Source organism: Dermochelys coriacea, chromosome 12 (genome assembly GCF_009764565.3).
Source record: "Dermochelys coriacea isolate rDerCor1 chromosome 12, rDerCor1.pri.v4, whole genome shotgun sequence".
Lineage (NCBI taxonomy): Eukaryota > Metazoa > Chordata > Testudines > Dermochelyidae > Dermochelys > Dermochelys coriacea.
In genome coordinates, this window is record NC_050079.1 from 1,501,878 (window position 1) to 1,521,764 (window position 19,887).

At 52.4% G+C, this 19,887-nt stretch overlaps 1 protein-coding gene across 1 annotated transcript in view; it reads left to right on the forward strand.

Moving 5' to 3' along the window:
• The window catches only part of FA2H (fatty acid 2-hydroxylase), a 66,091-nt gene extending 47,446 nt beyond the window's left edge, over positions 1–18,645 (forward strand). The window contains exons 3-7 of the mRNA XM_038368899.2: positions 4,473–4,615; positions 5,729–5,835; positions 9,748–9,920; positions 11,065–11,317; positions 15,660–18,645. Of these exons, the coding sequence (XP_038224827.1) occupies positions 4,473–4,615; positions 5,729–5,835; positions 9,748–9,920; positions 11,065–11,317; positions 15,660–15,739 (756 nt within the window). The 3' untranslated portion in view covers positions 15,740–18,645. The remainder of the gene's footprint in view (positions 1–4,472; positions 4,616–5,728; positions 5,836–9,747; positions 9,921–11,064; positions 11,318–15,659) is intronic.
• Positions 18,646–19,887: the final 1,242 nt, after the last annotated feature.

Below are 19,887 nucleotides of genomic sequence, written 5' to 3' on the forward strand. Positions count from 1 at the left end.
GAACACCACGCGATATTCCAGGTGCTTGTGTAATGGCAATAACATTTCCCTGTCTCTATGGGAAAGAGAGAAAGTGAGGCCTGCGGAGTTCTGGAAGGCAGGGCTTGTAATACCAGAGGCTGGGGATAAAGCTGTCTCATGCTGGGGGGAGGTGCCGGCGAGGTGCCTCCCAACCATGGGTGGTGGATGAACGTGCCCTTGGGGGAGGCTAGCCCCGGGCCCCTCCCCGTCTGCCCAAGGCCCTGCCCCATCTGTCCTCCACTGCTGGAGCGCCCCCTCGTGTGTCCCCAGCCCCAGAGCTCCAGGTGGTTTGGCCCCCGAGCACCGGGCAGCACAGCTCCAGCACTGGGAGGACAGGTGGCACGGCATGTCCCCAGCCCAAGGGTCTTGGGTGCACCGCAGCTCTTGCCAACAGAAGGGAACAGCAGGCAGGAGGAGGCCTGGGGATGGAGCGTGAGCAGGGCCACACCAGGCTGTTTGGGGAGGCACAGAGGAGGCTTTTTCCCCAGCCTACAATACCTGATGCCTAGGCTCACAACCCAGGGTGCCCCTGGGGAGTGGCACAGGCAAGCACTGTAATGAGCTGGTACATGACACTACAGTCCATCAGATAAGCCAAATGACTCATAACATGGCCTGGATGCCATGTTATCATAGCGACACTCTGACTTCCTTGAGCAATGCCGAGCCAAGTAGCTGGGCCAGAGCAGAATCTGTGCTGAGGCACAGGAGGGATAAAGGAGGAAGCGATTTTTATCTCCTAGATTGACTCGCCTTTCACACAGTCAGTAGCATGGGTCATGGTCAGCAGCCAGGAGGCTTCATTAACCAGCTCTCTTCAGCAGGCAGAAACGGATGCTGGCGGCTCAACTCTTCCTCTCTCCTGAGAGTCCCAAAGTTACCTCTACTCCACGCACGCTTGGTGGGCTCTCTTTTACTGACAACCAGTGTGTCTCAGAAAGGTAGCCTGTCACCCACATTGAGGGAAACTAATCCCATGGCACTTGCTTCTGGCATGTGTAACTTTTTTTTTTTTTGCGCCCTTCAGTTTGGGCAACACAGTTATAGCTACAGTTTGGGGAACAAACCCTGTCCCTTCAGCAAATGTATTGGGAGCTCTTTGCAGTCAAGAAACTACAAACTATAGGGAATGCTGTAAGCTCCTTCTCCTTGGGGTCCCTGAAGGCCAATCTAATGGTCACTAGAAGAGGTTCTTTCAAGTTGTGCTGGCTGCTGACTGCTTCAAGTGTCTCTAAAATGAAATATCTCAGGCTGCTGTTGGCACCTTTGCTGTCAGTTTGTTTCCTTGTCCTGTCAGGATTTGGATGCCTGGAAATGTGCTCTGGCATATAGTGATCCAGCAGCCTTCACCTTGAGCCTGTGGAAAGCGCCTGAGGCATTGCTGTGTTTGCACATGAGCAGCGCAGGTTATCTGGCTCACCCTGCTGTTTGTGGGAGAGAGGGTTAGCATCTTGGTTGGCTTCGCTGACGTGCAGTGGGCCTCCACCACCTCCCACCTGGCACCATAAAACCACCTGTGCTTCCTTGCCCTGACCCAAATACCACAAAAGATAATAGAATTGGCTAAGGCATGAAACTGCTGCTGGCTTTGGGTGGGACCATGTGCTACTGGGCTGCCATCTAGAAACAGCCTGTAGCTGTGAGATGCATTAGTCCCACAGAAGAAACAACTGCGCGCTTCCACTGCCTAATCAAACTACCCCAACTAGATATGGGCATCTCAGGGTGACCCAGGCAGAGCTCTCTGGCCTAGTCAGACATATGGAGTGTGTCTGTACACAAGGACATTGCTTTGGGCATGCTGCATGCACCTTGTCCGTGTCAGTGGAGCAGGATGTGGAGGGGCCACTGTGCAACTGTGGGAGGACTGGTTGGAAGGACTCATTTGGGCAGCCTTGGAACCCTGTGCGTATAGCACACCTGGCAGCTCTGAGCTAAGCTGTGCCTGCAGCGGGTGTGTGCCAGGCTTCCCAGCTCCTAGAGCCGGAAAAGGAGGCTCCAATGTCAGAGCCACTGGCCCCTACTGAGGCTGGTGCTCTGGAAGCAAACCTGCAAACTTAACTTGTAGTATCTCTGGGCACATCTATACTGCCCAAAACCCCACTGCAGCCAGTCTGAGCCCAGGTCAGCTGCTGCGGGCTCCTGCTACAGGTCTAAAAATAGCAGCATAGCCCTTCCCACTCAGGCTCTGAAACCCTGTGAGTCGGGTGGGACTTAGAGCCTGAGCAGGAGCAGCTCTGCTGCTATTTTTAGCACGGTAGCATGAGCCCCAGGCAGATGACCTGGGATCTAAGACTCACTGCAACTGGGTTTTGTTTTGTTTTTTGCCACGTAGACATGCCTTTTGACTGCACAGATTGCATCTCTGCAACCCCCGCTGGGTGTACCAAGGCAGAGCTCTTCAATCTGGATGTGAAGGGGTACTTCCTCGGTTGTACCCAGGCAGGCAGGGGCTGGATGTGCAGCCCGTGGGCCACCTGCCATCATGAAGCAGCTGCAGTCTTGTTTGTCAGATCTCCTGGAATTGCAATTTCTGGCTTGTATTAGCGCCCAGGGTACAGAAATGCCTCCACAGGGGGCATGGATGGCTTCAAGGGCCCAGGGGTTTCCTTGCCGTCTCAGGCTGCTCAGACCATGACATGCGGACAGAGTTTCTCAAACACAGTCAGATTTTTCTGCACTAACGTGTTTCTTTTGCTGCCTCTCAGTGCTGTGGTAGTACACACCCAGGGCTGCCTGAATGACTCCACTATGGCTGTTACAGTATCTTCACCCAGGACCTAAAAAATCACTACTCCCCTTTCTGCTTGTTGTCCCTGCTGTGCTCCATTCCTCGCCCACCAGAGCTCACGCACCAGCTGTCCTTTCAGTAATTGTTCATCTATAGTCACCAATTGGTGCAATACCTCCCTAACGTGTCCCTCGCCTGCTCTTGGTAAGCACCAAATATCTTTGAAAGGGGGGAATGAAGACATCGAAGAGTAAGCCACTCTCATGTGTGGCAGCCTGGAATGGCTGGTCCACCCCGTTCCCGTGTGTCTCCTACTCACTCCCAGTGCAGCACTAGGATGGCATGATGGAGAGCAGGAGGTGGCAGGTGTTGCAGTATAGTCTCTGAGCGAAAGCACAGCGCAGCTCGCTTAGGAGAGCATAAACCAGGATGTAATCATTCCTGTGAAATCTGGGCATTCAAACAGTGCTGAGGGTTATGGTGTGCAGCACCTCCTGGCACAAAGAATCAGCAAGGGAACCTGAGCTGCCCCAGCGATCTAGCCATGATACCTTGGTCTCCTGTACTCGCTGCCTGTGATAAAGCAAGGGTGGGGACATTTGTAAGTGCTCAGCCTCCAGTGAGCTCTGGCTCCGCTGACTTCAGGGAGAGCAACATCAGGCCAGCACTGAGCACTTTTGATCATCCCCACCCTAAATTGTCTTCCCTCTCCCGCACCCAGCTACCAAACCTCTTACTCCCCCTGTCCCACCAGCAACTCCTGCAGTGAAACTCTCAATTGTCACTTTCATATTAAATTTTAAAAGCTGCCACAGAACTTTCATCCTTCTGCACAAACCCCCAGGGACTGTAGAGGGCTTTGCTGCATAATTTAGGGGGCCAGCTTGCCACAGGGACCTGTCTGTCTGATCACAGTGCAGGGGGGGGGATGTATCTCTCATATATCACAGTGCAGGTAAACACAGTGTCTTACAAAAAAAACTCTCTGGACGCTTCCATACTTTTAATGCTAGGGAGAAAAAAATTCTGGCCCACAGAACAGCTCAAATAATAAGAGTATTAAAGTGAGCAGCACTCAGCATTTCCTATACTGAGAGCTGATTGTAATTCTGTGCTGCCATCGTTTAGCCAGCAGTACGATATCTCTCCTGCACCCTCTGGGCTTACGAACCCCCTAGTCTTTCCCTCTGCAGCCCCTGGGGGTTTGTGCAGAAGGATGAAAGTTCTGTGGTAGTTGGGTGGCAGCTTTTAAAATCAAATATGAAAGTGACCCCTGGGTTACCAACAATTGAGAGCTTCACTGCAGGAGTCGCTGGTGGGGCCGGGGGAGTAGGGGGAAGAAAGAGGTCCTTTCTTCCCACCTGACTCTAATAGATTCAGCTCCTTGAACCAAACAACTCAGTCTATGATGGACATACAATGTTACCATTTTTAATTTTTGCATAGCCTTTCAGCTCCCCGGCCTGGGGAAGCATCCTAGCTCATATTAATGTAGCAATCTTAACCTTGAGCCTGGGTAAAGCCCCTTAGGTGTTGCTCTGTATAGGGGAGAAGTTCTTGGATGCAGGTTGAATAAGCTATCTGGCTCACCCTGATGTTCCATGGGAGATATGGACATCACCCGATAATACTCAGTAAGGCATTGTGCTAGGTGAGGAATGTAAAATGGCTTAGCGACTTGGTTGTAAAAGATCTTGCCCCCTGTTCCCTGCTCCCCTAGGATCTCGTGGACTGGTACAAACCATTGCTCTGGCAGGTGGGCCATTTGGGGGAGAAATATGATGAGTGGGTGCATCAGCCTGTGGACCGGCCAATTCGCTTATTCCACTCGGATTTCATAGAGTCCCTCTCTAAAACAGCATGGTAAGTGTCGCCTGAGGGAGGCTTGCAGCAGGCCTGGCCTTGTCTGACCCCTCCCCCAGGGTTTGTGCTTCTTGGCATGTCCAAGACTAGAATCTTGATACCGACATTCATTGTGCGACCATGTCTCCTGGGAACGGGGGGGAAGCTGGGCCTGTTGGATACACAGGGAGCTCCTGGGGTCCGGCAGGGAAAGCCAGCTCAGTGCAGTGATGCCATGATGGGCTGAGCTCAGATAATAAGGCACATCCCATCTGGGAGCTTCTTGGAGCATCCAGTGTTGCTGGAGCCCTCGCACTCTCTGCCCCGTCACCTACCATCCTCCAGTCAATATTGTGTCCACAGTGACCATGGTGAGACTTGCTTTCGCATCCCTCAGTGCCCCTCAGGAGATGAAGCAAAGGGGAGCAGCTGCAGAGCAATGAGAAGTGCTTCCTCCACAGCATGCCTAGGATGGGAAGCAAGAGACCTGGAAACTGAGTCTGAGTCTCTGCTGTGGTTGTGTACAGCCCAAGCCACTGGGCTGACTCCTCTGCAAAGCAGCCTCTGGTACCAGGGCCTGCTCCTTTAAGTGGCTGCCATCCTACATCCTAAAGCTCTTCTCCCAAATAGTTTGAATTGGGTCTCCTCCTCCCTCTCTCTGTTGAGCTTGAGCAGGAGGCAAGGGCTGTGAAGTGTAGAACAGCCAGAACACTGGCTTTGGGGCCACTGGTACAGCTGCCCAAATATCCCCCAAAGCACGTGCCCTGTTTGGAATAACTAAGAGCTAGTCTGCACTAAGATACACCACAGCGGCCCAACTGCACTGATGCAGCGCATCTGGGGAGGACGCTCTATGCAGATGGGAGAGAGCTCTCCTGCTGGCACAAGAACTCCACCTCCAGGAGAGGCAGTAGCTACGTCTGCAGGAGAAGCTCTCCTGCCGACATAGCGCTATCCGCACTGGCGCTTAGTTCAGTGTAAATTACATTACTCAGTGGTGTGGCTTATTCACGTTCCTGAGTGATGTACATTATACCAATACAAGTGGTAGTGTGCACAAGCCCTAAGTTTGCCATAGAGCATGGAGAAGGCTTGTGAATTTGCTCAAACGAATTCCTCTCTCCCATCCTCTAGGTACATTGTTATCGTGGTGTGGATCCCCGTGGTGCTGTATCTCAGCTGGTTCTGCTACACATCTCTTGCGCAGGGAACTACCAGACTCTTCTCATCATTCACAACAGGTACTGAACTCCAGCGCGGCTCCACCTGTCCCCGTCTAATCTGGGTCCCTTAAGCCCTGGAAAGGCGATTGCACTCATCTGCATCCCGGCAGTCCTGCTTTCCTGATGGGAGTCACTAGCATGTACATTGGCACAAGCTATCCCACTAGCATGAAGGGGTCAAATCTGTGTGTGTGCGTGCAGGGCCATGGGAATGGGGGGTTGGCTGGCTTGCTTTCCACCACCCCACCACACTGGTGCATGTTTGAAGCTACAATTAGTTGCATGGAACAGTAGCAAATTAACCCTTTTTGTCAAGTACAGCTTTTGAAATAACATCCGGTCTCCTTTAAACCCAGTCACAGCCATGGTTGTCTGCATCCATCCCACGCTCTGGGCTAAGTGTTACAGCTTGTGAGCAGCACCAGATCACTGGCTTGCTGCAGAAGTCCGGTTGCTGGGGCCTGTGGTCTGGGGCAGCTGTAATTCGTCCATCACGGTGGTGCTTTTGGGCAAGGCATATAAGAGGAAGAAAATATTGTACCAATCCAGTGACCTGTGCCAAGTTTGCAACGCTTCTCTGTTGTCTGTCCAGCCCCCAAAGCTTTCTACTGAGTGCATGCACACGGGCTGCAGTGCTGGAACCAGATTCAGCTCCTGTGGTGCTTCACTCCAGACAAACCCGCGCAGGCCTGCATTATCCAGCTCCCTATGGCCGGATCCTGAGCAAAGATGCAAACCATTTCGTCTTTGGCCCACTTTACTAGAACACCTTGTCTAGCCCTTTCGGGTGTCTCTCCACAGTAGTGGGGAGATGTAATTCCAGCTTGGGGAAACGTACACGTGCTAGCTCTGCTGGAGCTACCATGTTAAAAATAGCAGCAGGCACCCAAGTCCAATCCCGTCTGACCCTGTAAATAGTGGAGTCTCTGTAACTTGAAGTCTTGGTTATTTTTAGAAAAAGTCACAGACAGATTACGGGTAATATGCAAAAGTTCAGAGCCCGTGACTGGCCATGACTTTACTAAAAATAACTGGGGGACAGGACTAGGTAGGGGGGAGGAATGGAGCCCCGTGACGGGGGACTGACAGGCCAAGCCCCCCACCATAGCAAGGGGCACAGCCCCAGTTCCAGCAGGGGGCTCAGCCATGGGGGACACACAGCCGCTGCTCTGGAGCTGGCTGCAGCTGCAGGATGGGTGCACGGCTCCAGCTGCAGCCCCTGCCAAGCCCAGGATGGTGTGGGGCTGCAGCTCCTAGCGGAAGCCGCGGGGCTGGGGCTGCAGGGTCCTGGTTCTAGCCAACCCCAGTTGTAGGGCATGGGTGCGTGCCTCTGCCTCCTGAAGTCCTAGAAGTCCCAGAGGTTCGGTTAAGTCACAGAATCCATCCAAAAGAAACAGCCAGCGCTGTAAGTGCAGCCCTGCTCTGTTGTTCGACAAGCCCATCCTTCAGTGCTGCTGGTGCTGGACAAGCCTTGCACAGTGAGTGGCTTGTTTGTGTGAAATCCCACACTGGCCACCCTCCTGCCAGCAACAATTGCACCCAGACCATGTTGCCGCCTTTGTTTCTAATGTGCTGTTTTCCTCCCCTGAGCTGCATTCCTTTGGAGATGCCACTTGGTACCAGCGTCGGCTGTGGCCAGGGGTGGGTGAACAGCAGGGGGTGGGAGAAGCTGCTGCTCCTCCTCCTCTTGGCAGGCTGAGCTGGTGTCATGTGGCCATGCCCCCCCAGAGCCTGCCATGGTGGCACAGGTGCAACTCAGTGGGCTGGAGGGGGCGCTGCATTTGGAGAAGATCATTGGCAAATGCTGTTAGCTGGGGTCTTAAAGGGACCCCTTCAACCTGGAATCGAGGGGGGGGGTTGTTCTTTTTTGTTTTTTGTTTTTTTTAAACTAGTCAAAAGTAGCTTGAAGTGCTGCCTCTGTCCCACCTCCAGCCAGCCCCTGTGCCTTTATTATGAATAATCACGTTTATGGCAGCAGCACCTAAGGGCCAGCTAAGAACAGGCCCTCGCTGTGCCAGGTGCTGTACAAACGCAGTAACAGACAGTCTCTGTCCTGCAGCGCTTACAACCAAAATAGACCAGACAGATGCAGGTGCAGGAAGGGCTAGAACACATGAGCAGGGTGAACAGTGCGATGGCAGCCTAGAGCAGGGTAATGCCATAATTGTTGTTGTTTTAGGGGCTGGGGGATCAGCTAAATGGAAAGAGCAGGGACTGGGGTGAGGGGGACAGGGCAGGAGATGGAGCCTGAAAAGGGTAGATGTGAAATGAAGCTGTGGTGAAAAGACCATGAGGCAGGGAAAAGTTTGGCACAAACAGCCAGTGACGCAGGGCTCAGGAAGTCCAGTCAAACCTGTAGCTAGATCTCCGACTGTTGAGAGGATCCAAATGCCCTGCATTAGGAGCCAGCCAGGAGGGGTAGAAGCAGCTCTTGTCAAGGCTTTGTGACACTAAGCAGACTTTCTAATGTGTATCTATTGGTGTCCCCCGCCCACTGCAGTGTTCGCTCTGCTGTCCTCTCAGCTGGGTTAGGAGAGCGCTTCCCCCTTGCGCCGCTATGCATTTGCAGAGTCACCTGTGCAACTGATTTGTTCTGGGTTGAGGCTTTCTCCCCTTCTCCCCCCCCCCGCCCCCAAAGCTAACTGTGAATCTTCTGTGCTGTTGTCTGAGGCCTGATCCATGACAGATCATCAGTCACAAGAGGAGGGGCTTGTCATACCCCCATTTTAAAGATCTGAAGTGTCAAACCAGTAGTAGTCGGATTCCTGGCCTCAGCTAGTAGCAAGTTGAACAGTCTGTGGTGGTGGGCGGGGGTTACCTTATTCCTTTTTCAGTAAGAACTGCTATCTGCAGGAAGCATTCCCTAGGGAACGGGGCTGGGGGGCACCATAGGGGCATACTCCAGGCTGAGACTGAGGGCTACGTGTATCGCTAGAAGTATGAACTACAGCAGCATTTAGTGTGGAAGAGAGTAGGTACCGCGTGGCCCGAGTGCTAGGGACTCTCACTATAATCAGTGAACATCCCCCTGCACACACCCCCCAAGGAGCTAGCTTTGCTTCTGCAGAGTAAATGACTGGGGATCATACAAAGATGTGTGTTTGAGCCACACCATGGGAAAACAGCCCTCCCATTGATGTGCTCTGCCTTGCTCCTGGCATCCTGATAGAGGCAGATCTGTCTATGGAACAAAGGGAAAGCGCTCCATCCTGGCAGCAGCCTCCACGCCACCTTCCCCTTCAATGCCCAGAGAAGACGATGGCAGACGCATCAGCTGCTCAATTAAAATTTTGGTTTGGGGGCAGGGAGTTCAGTCTGAGCTGGGAAACTCCATGGTACAGATGGTTGTTCTGCTGCTGCAAGCAGATTGAGAGGGGCTCTGGCCCTTTCTAGTCCGAGGGGTATCAGGAAGTAAGGGGGGGGGGGTGAAGGAGCCAAAGTGTGCAATGGGCAGGGCGCAGGAAGTGGGGGTGCGAGGGAAGAGATGGGTTGTGCTGGCAGAGTCTTGAGAGAGGAGGAGATGCTGAAGGAGTGGAGATCACTGAAAGCATCTGAGGGGGACAGGGCGGGTGGACATGGTCAGTGCTGCTCAAGGGGAGGAGGAGAATCTTGACCACAGCATTTGTAGGGTGGAGAACAGAGAAACCGGAGGTGTTTGCAGTGGCCAAGTCAAGAAATGACCCATGGCCATGAATCAGGCTTTAGCAGTAAGGCTAGTTTATTGCCGGAACAGAGCCTGGCTGGCAGGGGAGAGGAGAGGAGACTCCTGGCTCTCCAAGAGGGTCTGGATGGATATGTCTGAAGCTGCTAAAGGGGAAATACAATAAATCTGGGAAGCACAAAGTAAACGTGATGTGATCCCCTATCTTGCTCACTAGCAGTGGTAGTGATGCATGGTTGCTGATAGCTGCATGTCTCCTTGTCATGTAGAGTATTCCATCCCTGTGCACAAGTACTTTTTCCCATTCATCTTCGTGCTGGGAATGTTCCTGTGGTCCTTAGTAGAGTATCTCATCCATCGGTTTCTCTTCCACATGAAGCCGCCTGCTAGTAACTATTATCTCATCACACTGCATTTCTTGTTGCACGGCCAGCATCACAAGGTGAGTAGTGCTCACCCTTGCTTGCAATGTAGGGAGTGGCACAACAGATCTCTGGAGATAACAGGCTTGGGCATGGGAATTGTGGAGCCTAGTCATGCATGTCAGTGACTCGTGGCCCCTCTCTGCTTAGAAAAGGAGCACCGCCCAGTGCTATTACACTTGCCCAGAGCAACGGTCTTGCCACAAAAGCTAAAATTCAAGGTCTGACCGACATTGCGGAGCCATGCTTAGACACACATAGGGCCAGCTCCAGTGGTAACCTGCCAGTCTCTTGGCACATCATGGCATCTCAAGCCATATGCAGCAGAACTCCAGATGTAGGGACGTTTGCCTGGAATTTCTCAATGGTGACTGAAAACGCTTTAGCACCTGCGAAGCCTGCAGGTGCAGGGTTGTGTTTCTCAATGACTCAAAGCAGGGTGAGGCACCATGTCCTTTCTAAGACAGTAGATGCTTTAGCCCTAGTGATGGGGAAATGCAGAAGCCTTGAGTCTTGTCGGGTAACTAGAAGTTGGGCGAGTTGATATGTGATTTAATATCCCAAATCCACGAATGCAGTGCCAGCTTCTTGGCTGGTGGAAATCAACGTCACCCGATTGAACTCCAAGGAGCCATGCCAGTCTGCACCAGGTAGGGGTCTGACTAGGTTGAGACTTAGATGGTTAAAAGTAGCTTTTAACAAACTTACCCTTCTGTGGGCACCTGAGCTGCCTTGGCAACCTCTAGCTTTGTTAGTGTTGGGAATGGTGGCAGAGTAGCTTTAGAAGAGGCCACTGCTGCAACTAGAAGAACCCTAACCCCCTGAAAGGCAGAGGGGCCAAGAGCCAAATCGGCTTCTCCTGGGAGCTGGCCAGCGTAGCCAATCTACCGTCCCTGCACCTGCAACAGGTGCTTGTAGACAACAACTGCTTGCTCGGAAGCTCCCTCATGATGCCTTAAACAGAGCTCCTTTGACCGGTGAGAGGCTCCACCATAGCTGGTTGTAGACCACAGGAGCAGAGGCAGATGTGTAGCTTCTGATCTGATGGCAATTGTTCACATTGCCCCCTCTCTCTCTGGTTCACTTGAACCAGGAGGGTATCGCACCTGGGTTCCTTAAACGCACTAGGAACTCACCCTGCCCATTGTGCTCCTCTGCTTCCAGTCTCCATTCGACAGCTCCCGTCTGGTCTTCCCTCCCGTGCCTGCATCGCTGGTGATTGGGTTTTTCTACACTCTCTTGCGCCTGCTCCTGCCTGAAGCAGTTGGCATTTCCATGTTCGTTGGCGGGCTGTTTGGTTATGTCGTCTACGACATGACTCATTACTACCTGCACTACGGCTCGCCAAAGAAAGGCACCTACCTGTATGGACTGAAGGCTTATCACGTGAAGCACCACTTCGAACACCAAAAATCAGGTACCTGCCCCTTTCCCCTCCTTCCCGCTGTGTCCTCGGAACAGACACATGGCCAGCGAACATCACTGACCCTTGAGGAGTCTGAGACAATATGGCTGAGCTGAGGTCAGACTGTGCTCATTAGGTCTGCATCATCCGTGCCTTGGGGCTGGGGATGGCATGTCTCTGAACCATTGTTCATCTCCTAACCCCCCCCCCTTCCCCCCCAGTCTTTGCTCTTCTCCCTTGAGTCAGCTGGAGCTCCACTCCTGTGTGTGTAAACCTCCTGGAGATTTAAAACTGGCCCCATGCTTTTAATCACAGGGGCCTGACTTTCGGTGCCCAAGGCCACATTTAGGCAAAGAAAAACGTGGCCTGATCCTCACAGATTCTGAGCCCTGGCAGCCCCTACTGGGGTCAAGAAAAGCTGCAAGTTCTCGGCAACCACTTATTGTGGTGCCTAAATGTGGCTGTGGGTACCTAAAGTTAGGCACATCTGATTAAAAGCGTGGCCCAGTTTTGAATTTCCAGGAGATTTACACATGCAGCGGAGAAGTTCAATCGGACTCAGTGGAGATGTTCCAGACTGGTGGTTATGGCACAGATGCATATACCACACCCCAACGTGGGTTTGCAAATGGTGATGGTACGTTCTCTTGTCAGTCTCTGTTTTCCTCCAGTTACTGTCTGACATTTGTAGAAAATGTGGGATGCTTTTCCCCCATCTTAGTTCACATTAATCAGGGGGCTGAAATCAAGCTCAGGAAATTCCAGTGCATATGGCTGACTCTACTGAGCTTTAACTCTGCCCCTGTGTGTATGTGCCTTGAAATAGTCTTAATACTGCACAGTATATGAGCACATGGTTAAAAATTAAGGCAAGTTGTGTACTTGAGTCGGAAAACTTACTTTGATGTATTAAATGTGCAGTTTTAATACTCTACAATTACATACAAACATGTAAAAAATTAATTTGAATCAGTTGCAAACAGATGCTTCCTAGTCTACCAAGAATCCTATTTCAGAGCTTTTTACATTTGAAACAAACCTTAGCTTGTGTGTGCAGACATAGGTAACAGGGACTGTGCACAGATGCACATGTGTACCTGAAGTTGTAGAAAGTTTCCTTGTTACCAGAGCACTAATATGTGAGGTGAAGTTGAGCTTCTGTGATTCTATTTGTGTAAGAGGGCAGAGTTAAAGTGGTGCATTCAGCCGTGACTTCTGCACTTGGGAGGATTTTAAGCCTGTAAATAAAGCTATGGTCATGTAGAGGCTGGGTGGATTTCAATAATGTTCCTCTTTGTTAGAAATTTAAGCCATCTAGTCAGCTGCAGTTCTGCAAGGGCTTGACAGGCATGTGGATGGGAAAATCTAGGTGCGGAGAAGTGTGTCCAAAGGTTTTAAGTAGGTGCTGCTTTCTGAATTGGCACTAAAATACAGCAGTGCTAAGGGCACTCTCCCACTGGGCTTGTAGCCTTTCTGATGGAGTGTAATGCAAGTCCTGACTACTTCTGGTAATTAAAGTGCCTGTTTTAAATGTTAGGCAGGGGTCAGTGTGTTGGCTCCAACGACCTGTTAAAATTGCCCTTTGGGTGACTAGTCTGTCATGCTAAATTTCCACTTGCAGCTTCGCTTGGGTTTTTGTACAGTTTACTTCCTGCTAAACTGCTCTGTGAATCAGCTGCTGCACTGTTCCACAGAGGTGGCTGCATTTCAGTGGTGGGAGAAGTACCCAATCCTCTAACAAATTTTTGTTAAAGCTCTGAGGTTACGTCTCCTCTGAGCACTCTTTATAGGGACGTGTCGAGTACATACACTGCATGCCCCACTTGCACAAGCACAAAGAGCAGTGTAGATGCTGCCGGTGCCGGAGCCTTTCCTCGCTGCCTCCCCCATGCCAAAGCCTTTCACTGACACATGTAGCTACACACCGCAGTGACAAACAAGATGCATCCACACTGTGGTGTGAAGCTACATATGTCCCATGTGCTGCTGCCGGTGGTGTGCACTGTAGATGTACTCTGCCACTGTTTCAATTGGGTGAAAGGTTCTTATAGAAATTAAAGCTCAAATGTAGCCTGCAGCAGGAGTATGAGGGCTTATATCCTCGGGCCTAGCCAGCATTATCTGACCAGCTCTGGGCTCTCTGCATCTTCCTCTTCCATTAGCCAGTGAGGATGCGCTACCCGAGCTGCCTGCAGGATATGCAGATAGAGAGGCACATCCCTACTGCCTCATGCTGGGGGAAAGGTCAGGGTCCAGGGTACCCCTTTCTGCTTCTCCAGTGATCCTTGGCCCAGGAGCACAGCGGTTATCTCCATTTTCCAGATGGGGAAACTGAGGCACACTGGGATTAAATGACGGGTTTCAGGGTACTAGCTGTGTTAGTCTGTATTCGCAAAAAAGAAAAGGAGTACTTGTGACCTTAGAGACTAACAAATTTATCTGAGCATAAGTGAGCTGTAGCTCACGAAAGCTCATGCTCAAATAAATTTGTTAGTCTCTTTTGGGATTAAATGACTTTCCCAAGGCTACACTGTCCCCACAGTACAGGCACCCTAAAACCATTCTGCTCACGCCGTGCTCTGTGGGCGGGGGCGAGGTCTCCAGACAGGCAGGAGAAAAGTGCTGTACATAGGTAGCTGGTGCCGTCCTGACAGCAGGACATTGGCTGCCAAACGCTCCCCTCCCGCAGGCAGCCACCCCTGCACTCCTCCCCTCTCCTAAGGCCGTGGGTTCTCTGAGCCATGCAGCACTCGCGCTCAGGGGCTGTTTCTAGAGGAAACCTGGGTTGTTCAGGCTGGTAAAGGTTGGCTGTGTTAGTGGTGACCCATTTGGGGCCCAGAGGGAGGGAGCTGGTTCCTCCTCTGCTTCTCATTCCATGGCTGCTTTTAGTCACCAACGTGCAGCTTTCCCCAGGAACTCCTGCAATTCCCTGGAAATGCTCTGCCCCTCCCGCCGTCCGAGCAGAGCCCCAAAAGCCAGTGCTGGGTTTAAAAAAAAAAAAAACAACACTCCCTTGCCTCTTGCGAGTGTCTCTTTCAAATGGAATGAATTCCATAAATCAAAGGTATTCCTTCCCATTAGCAAGGCCTTAGTCCCCTTACAGCCCTCGCTCCACCGGGAGCGGTGGGGAGCATGGAGGCCCAGCCCTGTGCACTAGTCCAGTGCAGAATATTCATTGGATATTGTGGTAACCATGGCACAGAAGATGCAGTGGCCGGCTAGCAACCCACGCACATACGCAGGATCCCCAGTGGGCTCATCGGCCTGGAGCGTGGGAGGATCTGTACTAAATTTAATATCTTCAAATGCAAAATGAGCAAACACTCTGGATGGTGTCGCAGCGCTCTGCCATGTTCAGCAAAGCAACAATGATCCTTGGAGCAGCACTTAATGCTTTTGGTGGGGGGACTAGTGCTTGTGCAGCTTTCTGAGCCATGGCTCCTTCTCCCACCACTGAAATGCAGCCACCACTGAGAGAGAGTGCAGCAGCTGATGCACACAGCAGTTTAGGCAGGAAGTGAACACTACAAAACCCAGCTGAAGATACGGATGGAAATTTAGCATGACAGACTGGTGCAGAGCACTTGTTGCCACAGGTTCCCTGACTGTCAATGCTGAATGTCTAGTTGGGGGGAGGGCAGAAGATGCAGCTGATTCCATAATGTTCTCCCTCCCTCCGCCTGAGCCAGGAAAACCCCTTCCAAACAGGAGCCACCGCATACAGTGCCTGTGCCAGGTGACCGTTCTCTGGCAATGCACAGGGACCTGGCGCCAGCGTGGGCAGCTCACCCCTTGCTCTTGGGAGTTGGCAGTGTGAGGGGAAATGTCCCTGAGATGCTGTGTCAGAGAAGGCTCAGACTGACAGCTGCTCTTAGGCGGCTCACACTTGAGGGCTGAGGTGCGGCAGGCCTGACTCCCCTCCCATCGCCTTGGCGGCCCAGCACTTTGGTTGTTACTTGCCTCAGAATCTGCTGGTGGCTGCAGTTAGTCTAAATTCACCTCTGGGGAGCAGCGGCATTCCACCCAGAATGCACCTGGCCTGGAGTCACCATACACTGACCCAGGTGTCTGTGCTCCCTGTGGGTCTCTGCTCTCACTGACTGAGAGAGGGTGGGCGGGGGTCCTAATGGGACAATTCCTAGTTCAGCCCCAGCGGGACCTTGGGCAAGTTCCTAACTCTATCCTGTGCCTCTCCAGCTGTACAATGGGGACCCTTCCCCACCACTCGGGCTACATTAATGATAGTGAGGTGCTCAGACAAGAAATGATGAGGACCATATAAGACAGGTCATGGGACCCTTTTTTGAATGCCAGTTCACACAGCCTCTCTCTCTCCTCTCCCCTCTCCCCCAAGGCTTTGGCATCACCAGCCAATTTTGGGACCGTCCATTTAAAACACTAATTCCAGAGGAAACCTTTGAGGAAGAGGATTAACATCCATGGCTCCCCCGCTTGGCATCTGGCTCCCATGTCCCTGGTGCGTCACGTTGCCACCTCCCTTTCCACTAGCCGCAGGACGTCAGGAGGGCACCCGCCTTTGCAGAACTGAATGACTGAAAGTAAAAGCCCCTTGACCGCAGATGGAGAAGACTTCCCTGCGTTGCTGGCTTTTGTCGCTTTGACCTCATGGCACTCTGTCTGGCTCCTGGGAGGGGGCGCTGCCTGTGAGTTAAAGGCAGGTATTTCTCTCAAGAGGGATCTGCACAGCGTTCTCTAATGATGCTTGAAAGGTTGTCACACCACTCAGTGTGGAGTAGTAACTTTGTGTTTTTGCAGTGAGTCCGCCAGGAGATGAGGTGGCTGCTGTGTAAATGCTCTGGGGGTTTCTTTGCTCTGAGCTCGTCAGCAAGGAGGGAGGGAGGAGTGGGGACAAGAACTAATTGCCAAGCCAAGAGGTGCATCTAAACTATCCCAGCAACCTGCCCAGTAAACACCAGAACAGGCTGCAGCTGCGTGTGCTGCAGCACCAAAGAACCAGGAGGGGAGTTGCCTGCCCTCCGGAGGGCAGAGTGTCCCAGCTCGCTGCACTGCCAGTCTGACGCATCTCCTGCATTGGTGTGTGAGTTGAGAGGGGCCCATGCCTGTAGGCTCTCTGGACATGGCGGCCAGAGGGAGAGGAATTGCAGCAATGATACTCCGGCTTCTGCCCCAGCTCAGGTCCCTTCCCTCTGTCTATCGGGTTTATTGGGGCAGGGTAGGATGTTCCTTCTCCCTGCCCCAACTCAAATCCTTGTAACAGCCAAAGTGAAGAACACTGCCTGTCCGAGCCAGCCCCACTGGAAGCTAGGAGTCCTTGAGCCCAGGGGCAGAGGAGGGTGCTGCAGTGAATGGCTGCCCTAGGGCCTGCTGGGAGCAGAACCCCCTCCTTTCCCATCTGACCTCCCCAACTGGGGGGCCATGCACTTTCCTCTGGGGCTCCAGAATGGCTGTGTCCTTCCTGGCTGGATGGGGTGTTTTTGAATATGGATGCTGGTGACTCCAGGAGCCACTGGGGGGCCCCTCTGAACCAGGCTGAGCTCTTGGGCCACGGCACAGCCTGTGGAGCAGGAGCTGTCCTTCCAGCTCTGTCAGGGATGGGCAACGCCTGCTGTCTCTTGCCTCCGTTAGCCCTGCCCTTTCTGCCCGGTGACTGGCACTGGCAGCTGAGCACAGACACAGAGAGAGTGACCCCTGGGTGGGGCACTGGGACTCCCCGATGGGCACTCAGTGCTGTGGGACACCTCTGAGCCTGTTGGCTCCCTCCTAGAAAAGGAAAGCAGTGCTGCTGTCTTTAACTTTCCTCTCCTCTTTTCCCCTTGGTTCTCAGCTCCACACCTTTACCTGTCCCCTCCGGGAAGGTGGGAAGAGAGGGGTGAGGGAAATGAGAAGGGGCTTGTACGGCTCGGTCACCTGGCCACAAAGCAAGTGATGGAGCCGGCAGCCTTTTGCCAGGGCGCTCCTGGCCCCTGGGTCCTACCCCAAGACCATTGCTCTGCGTCTGCTGCTCAGCACAGATCCCTTGTGCTGCCGGCTGGTTCAGAAGCATCTGGCTCGGTCCCTGCTGTTTGTGGGACCCAGGTGTTACAGAAGCAGAGATGCCGACTGCGTTCTCTGCGAGTGCCACCCCTCCCCAGTCCCATCCTGGAGACACATGACAGCCGGGCGAGTGTGCGGAGTTCCACGAGAAGTCTTGCTCCCCTTAGAACTAGCTTAACATCTGGTGCTGGGGCCAGTGGGTTGGGGGGCCCTGAGAACTCTGCCTTTCTCACAGTGGGCCAGACTGTCCACAGCTGACTTGCCAAGGTAGGGGATTCTTGGATCCCCAGACTTTCCTTTCCCTCCCCCATGGTGGGCCACTGATACACGGGTGGAATCTGCTGCACAGCATGCCCTGATAGATGAAGTGCCAAACATGCGCCCGCCTCAGGCTTCTTGCCCTTCCTGTTCCTGGGGCTGCTGCAGGTATTCCCACTCTGCTTTTTGCTCCTCCTCGGCAGGCAGTGTTCTCTAGCTCTCCCTCTGCCTTGTTGACCTAGCAGTCTCCTGCTGCTCTCTGGGTCCCCTTGCCACATGTCTCCTTCCCAAATTCGGCACCTTGCTCCACAGCCCGGGGAAAGAGCACCCAGCCACCAGAGCATCCAAAGTGCAGCTAGCCACCTCCAAAGTGTCCCTGCTCCCACGAGATGGCACTCACTGCTCCCTTGAGGAGACGGTGTTCATATGGCGTCCAATACCCTCTCTTCCCCCCCCCCCCCCGCCAGCTTGGTGGGAGGAATCCAGGACATTATTGTTAAGCATCATGCAGCGTTCATGACCTTGATGTTAAATTAGCAGCAGCTTCCATACTCTAGGAGCTTATGTGCTTGCCAAACCTTCAATTGACTAACCCCTGGTGGGAGCCTCTCTCGTTTTTCATACGACCGCACTGCCTTCCCCACCCCAAGATCTGAGGCATGTAGCACTTGTGACTCTGACCAGATCACTTCAGAAGGGGCTTTTTTCACATCACCCCCACAGTTGGGATCTGGGGGATCCCAGCTGGGGGCGGGGGGGAATTGCTCAGGGAGCCCAGCTGAGCCAGCGGTAAGGGTTTTGCAGGTTTGTGTCTTGCCTTCTTCTAACGCAGTGTACAATATCTTTTTTGCCAGATTTATCCTGTTACTGTTTTTTGTAGACATTGGCTATTTGAAACTTAAACTCCAATGAATATAATTGCTAAGAGGTCTCTTACTTTTGATGATCCTATGACTTGTTTTTCCTTAATGTCTACTGCTGACATTTAAAGGTTTGAAATAAAGTTATCCATAAAACTGTAGACATGACATAATTGTAAATAAACTGTATATTTTGAAAAAAATGTTTAAAAAGTGTGTGGATGTGTGACTTCTTGGGATGCTCTCAGCCCGGAGGGAGAACAACTAGACTAGTTTACCTTAACAAGAGACCACCCCCAAGCCTGAAGCCCCATGATGTCATATCTACCTGTGGTTCCTAGGTACCAGTGCTGGTGCATGGTTTCAGATGCTTCCAGCCAGGCAGTTCTAGAAGGAATTTCCCTGGAATCTTTCCCTACTTCACCATCCTCGTCCCTTGAGACAAGGCAAAGTGCTCAGCCATGGCACCTGCAGAGCAGCTGCTCTTAGCAAAGGTGGGGGAACTGAATGTCCTTCAGACTTCTGGGCATCCCCGTTGGCCATGAATGGGTTGGGAGTACGTAGGTTTTCCCTGGACTTGTGCCAATTACTGGGGGAGATGGGGAGCAACCATGAGTCAGCCTGCATCGGCACTGGAGAGACATACCCACACTAGCTCTAAGAATGAAGGGTAGCGGTGGCGGCGGCAGTGTGAGCAGCAGGAGGGTGAACTGCCCCAAGTGTGATCCTGTCTGAAACCCTGAATTGGAATTAATTTGCAAACTGGATACAATTAACTTAGGCTTGAATAGAGACTAGGAATGGATGGGTCATTACACAAAGTAAAACTATTTCCCCATGTTATTTCTCCCCCCCCACCCCACCCCCCACTGTTCCTCAGATGTTCTTGTTAACTGCTGGAAATAGCCTACCTTGCTTGTCACTATGAAAGGTTTTCCTCCTTTCCCCCCCTGCTGCTGGTAATAGCTCATCTTAAGTGATCACTCTCCTTACAGTGTGTATGATAAACCCATTGTTTCATTGTTTTGGAAAGCGTAGGGGACAATTTCCTGGTGCAAGTGCTAGGGGAGCCAACTAGGGGGAGCGCTTTTCTTGACCTGCTGCTCACAAACCGGGTAGAATTAGTGGGGGAAGCAAAAGTGGATGGGAATCTGGGAGGCAGTGACCATGAGTTGGTTGAGTTCAGGATCCTGACGCAGGGAAGAAAGGTAAGCAGCAGGATACGGACCCTGGACTTCAGGAAAGCAGACTTTGACTCCCTCAGGGAACAGATGGCCAGGATCCCCTGGGGGACTAACATGAAAGGGAAGGGAGTCCAGGAGAGCTGGCTGTATTTCAAGGAATCCCTGTTGAGGTTACAGGGACAAACCATCCCGATGAGTCGAAAGAATAGTAAATATGGCAGGCGACCAGCTTGGCTTAATGGTGAAATCCTAGCGGATCTTAAAC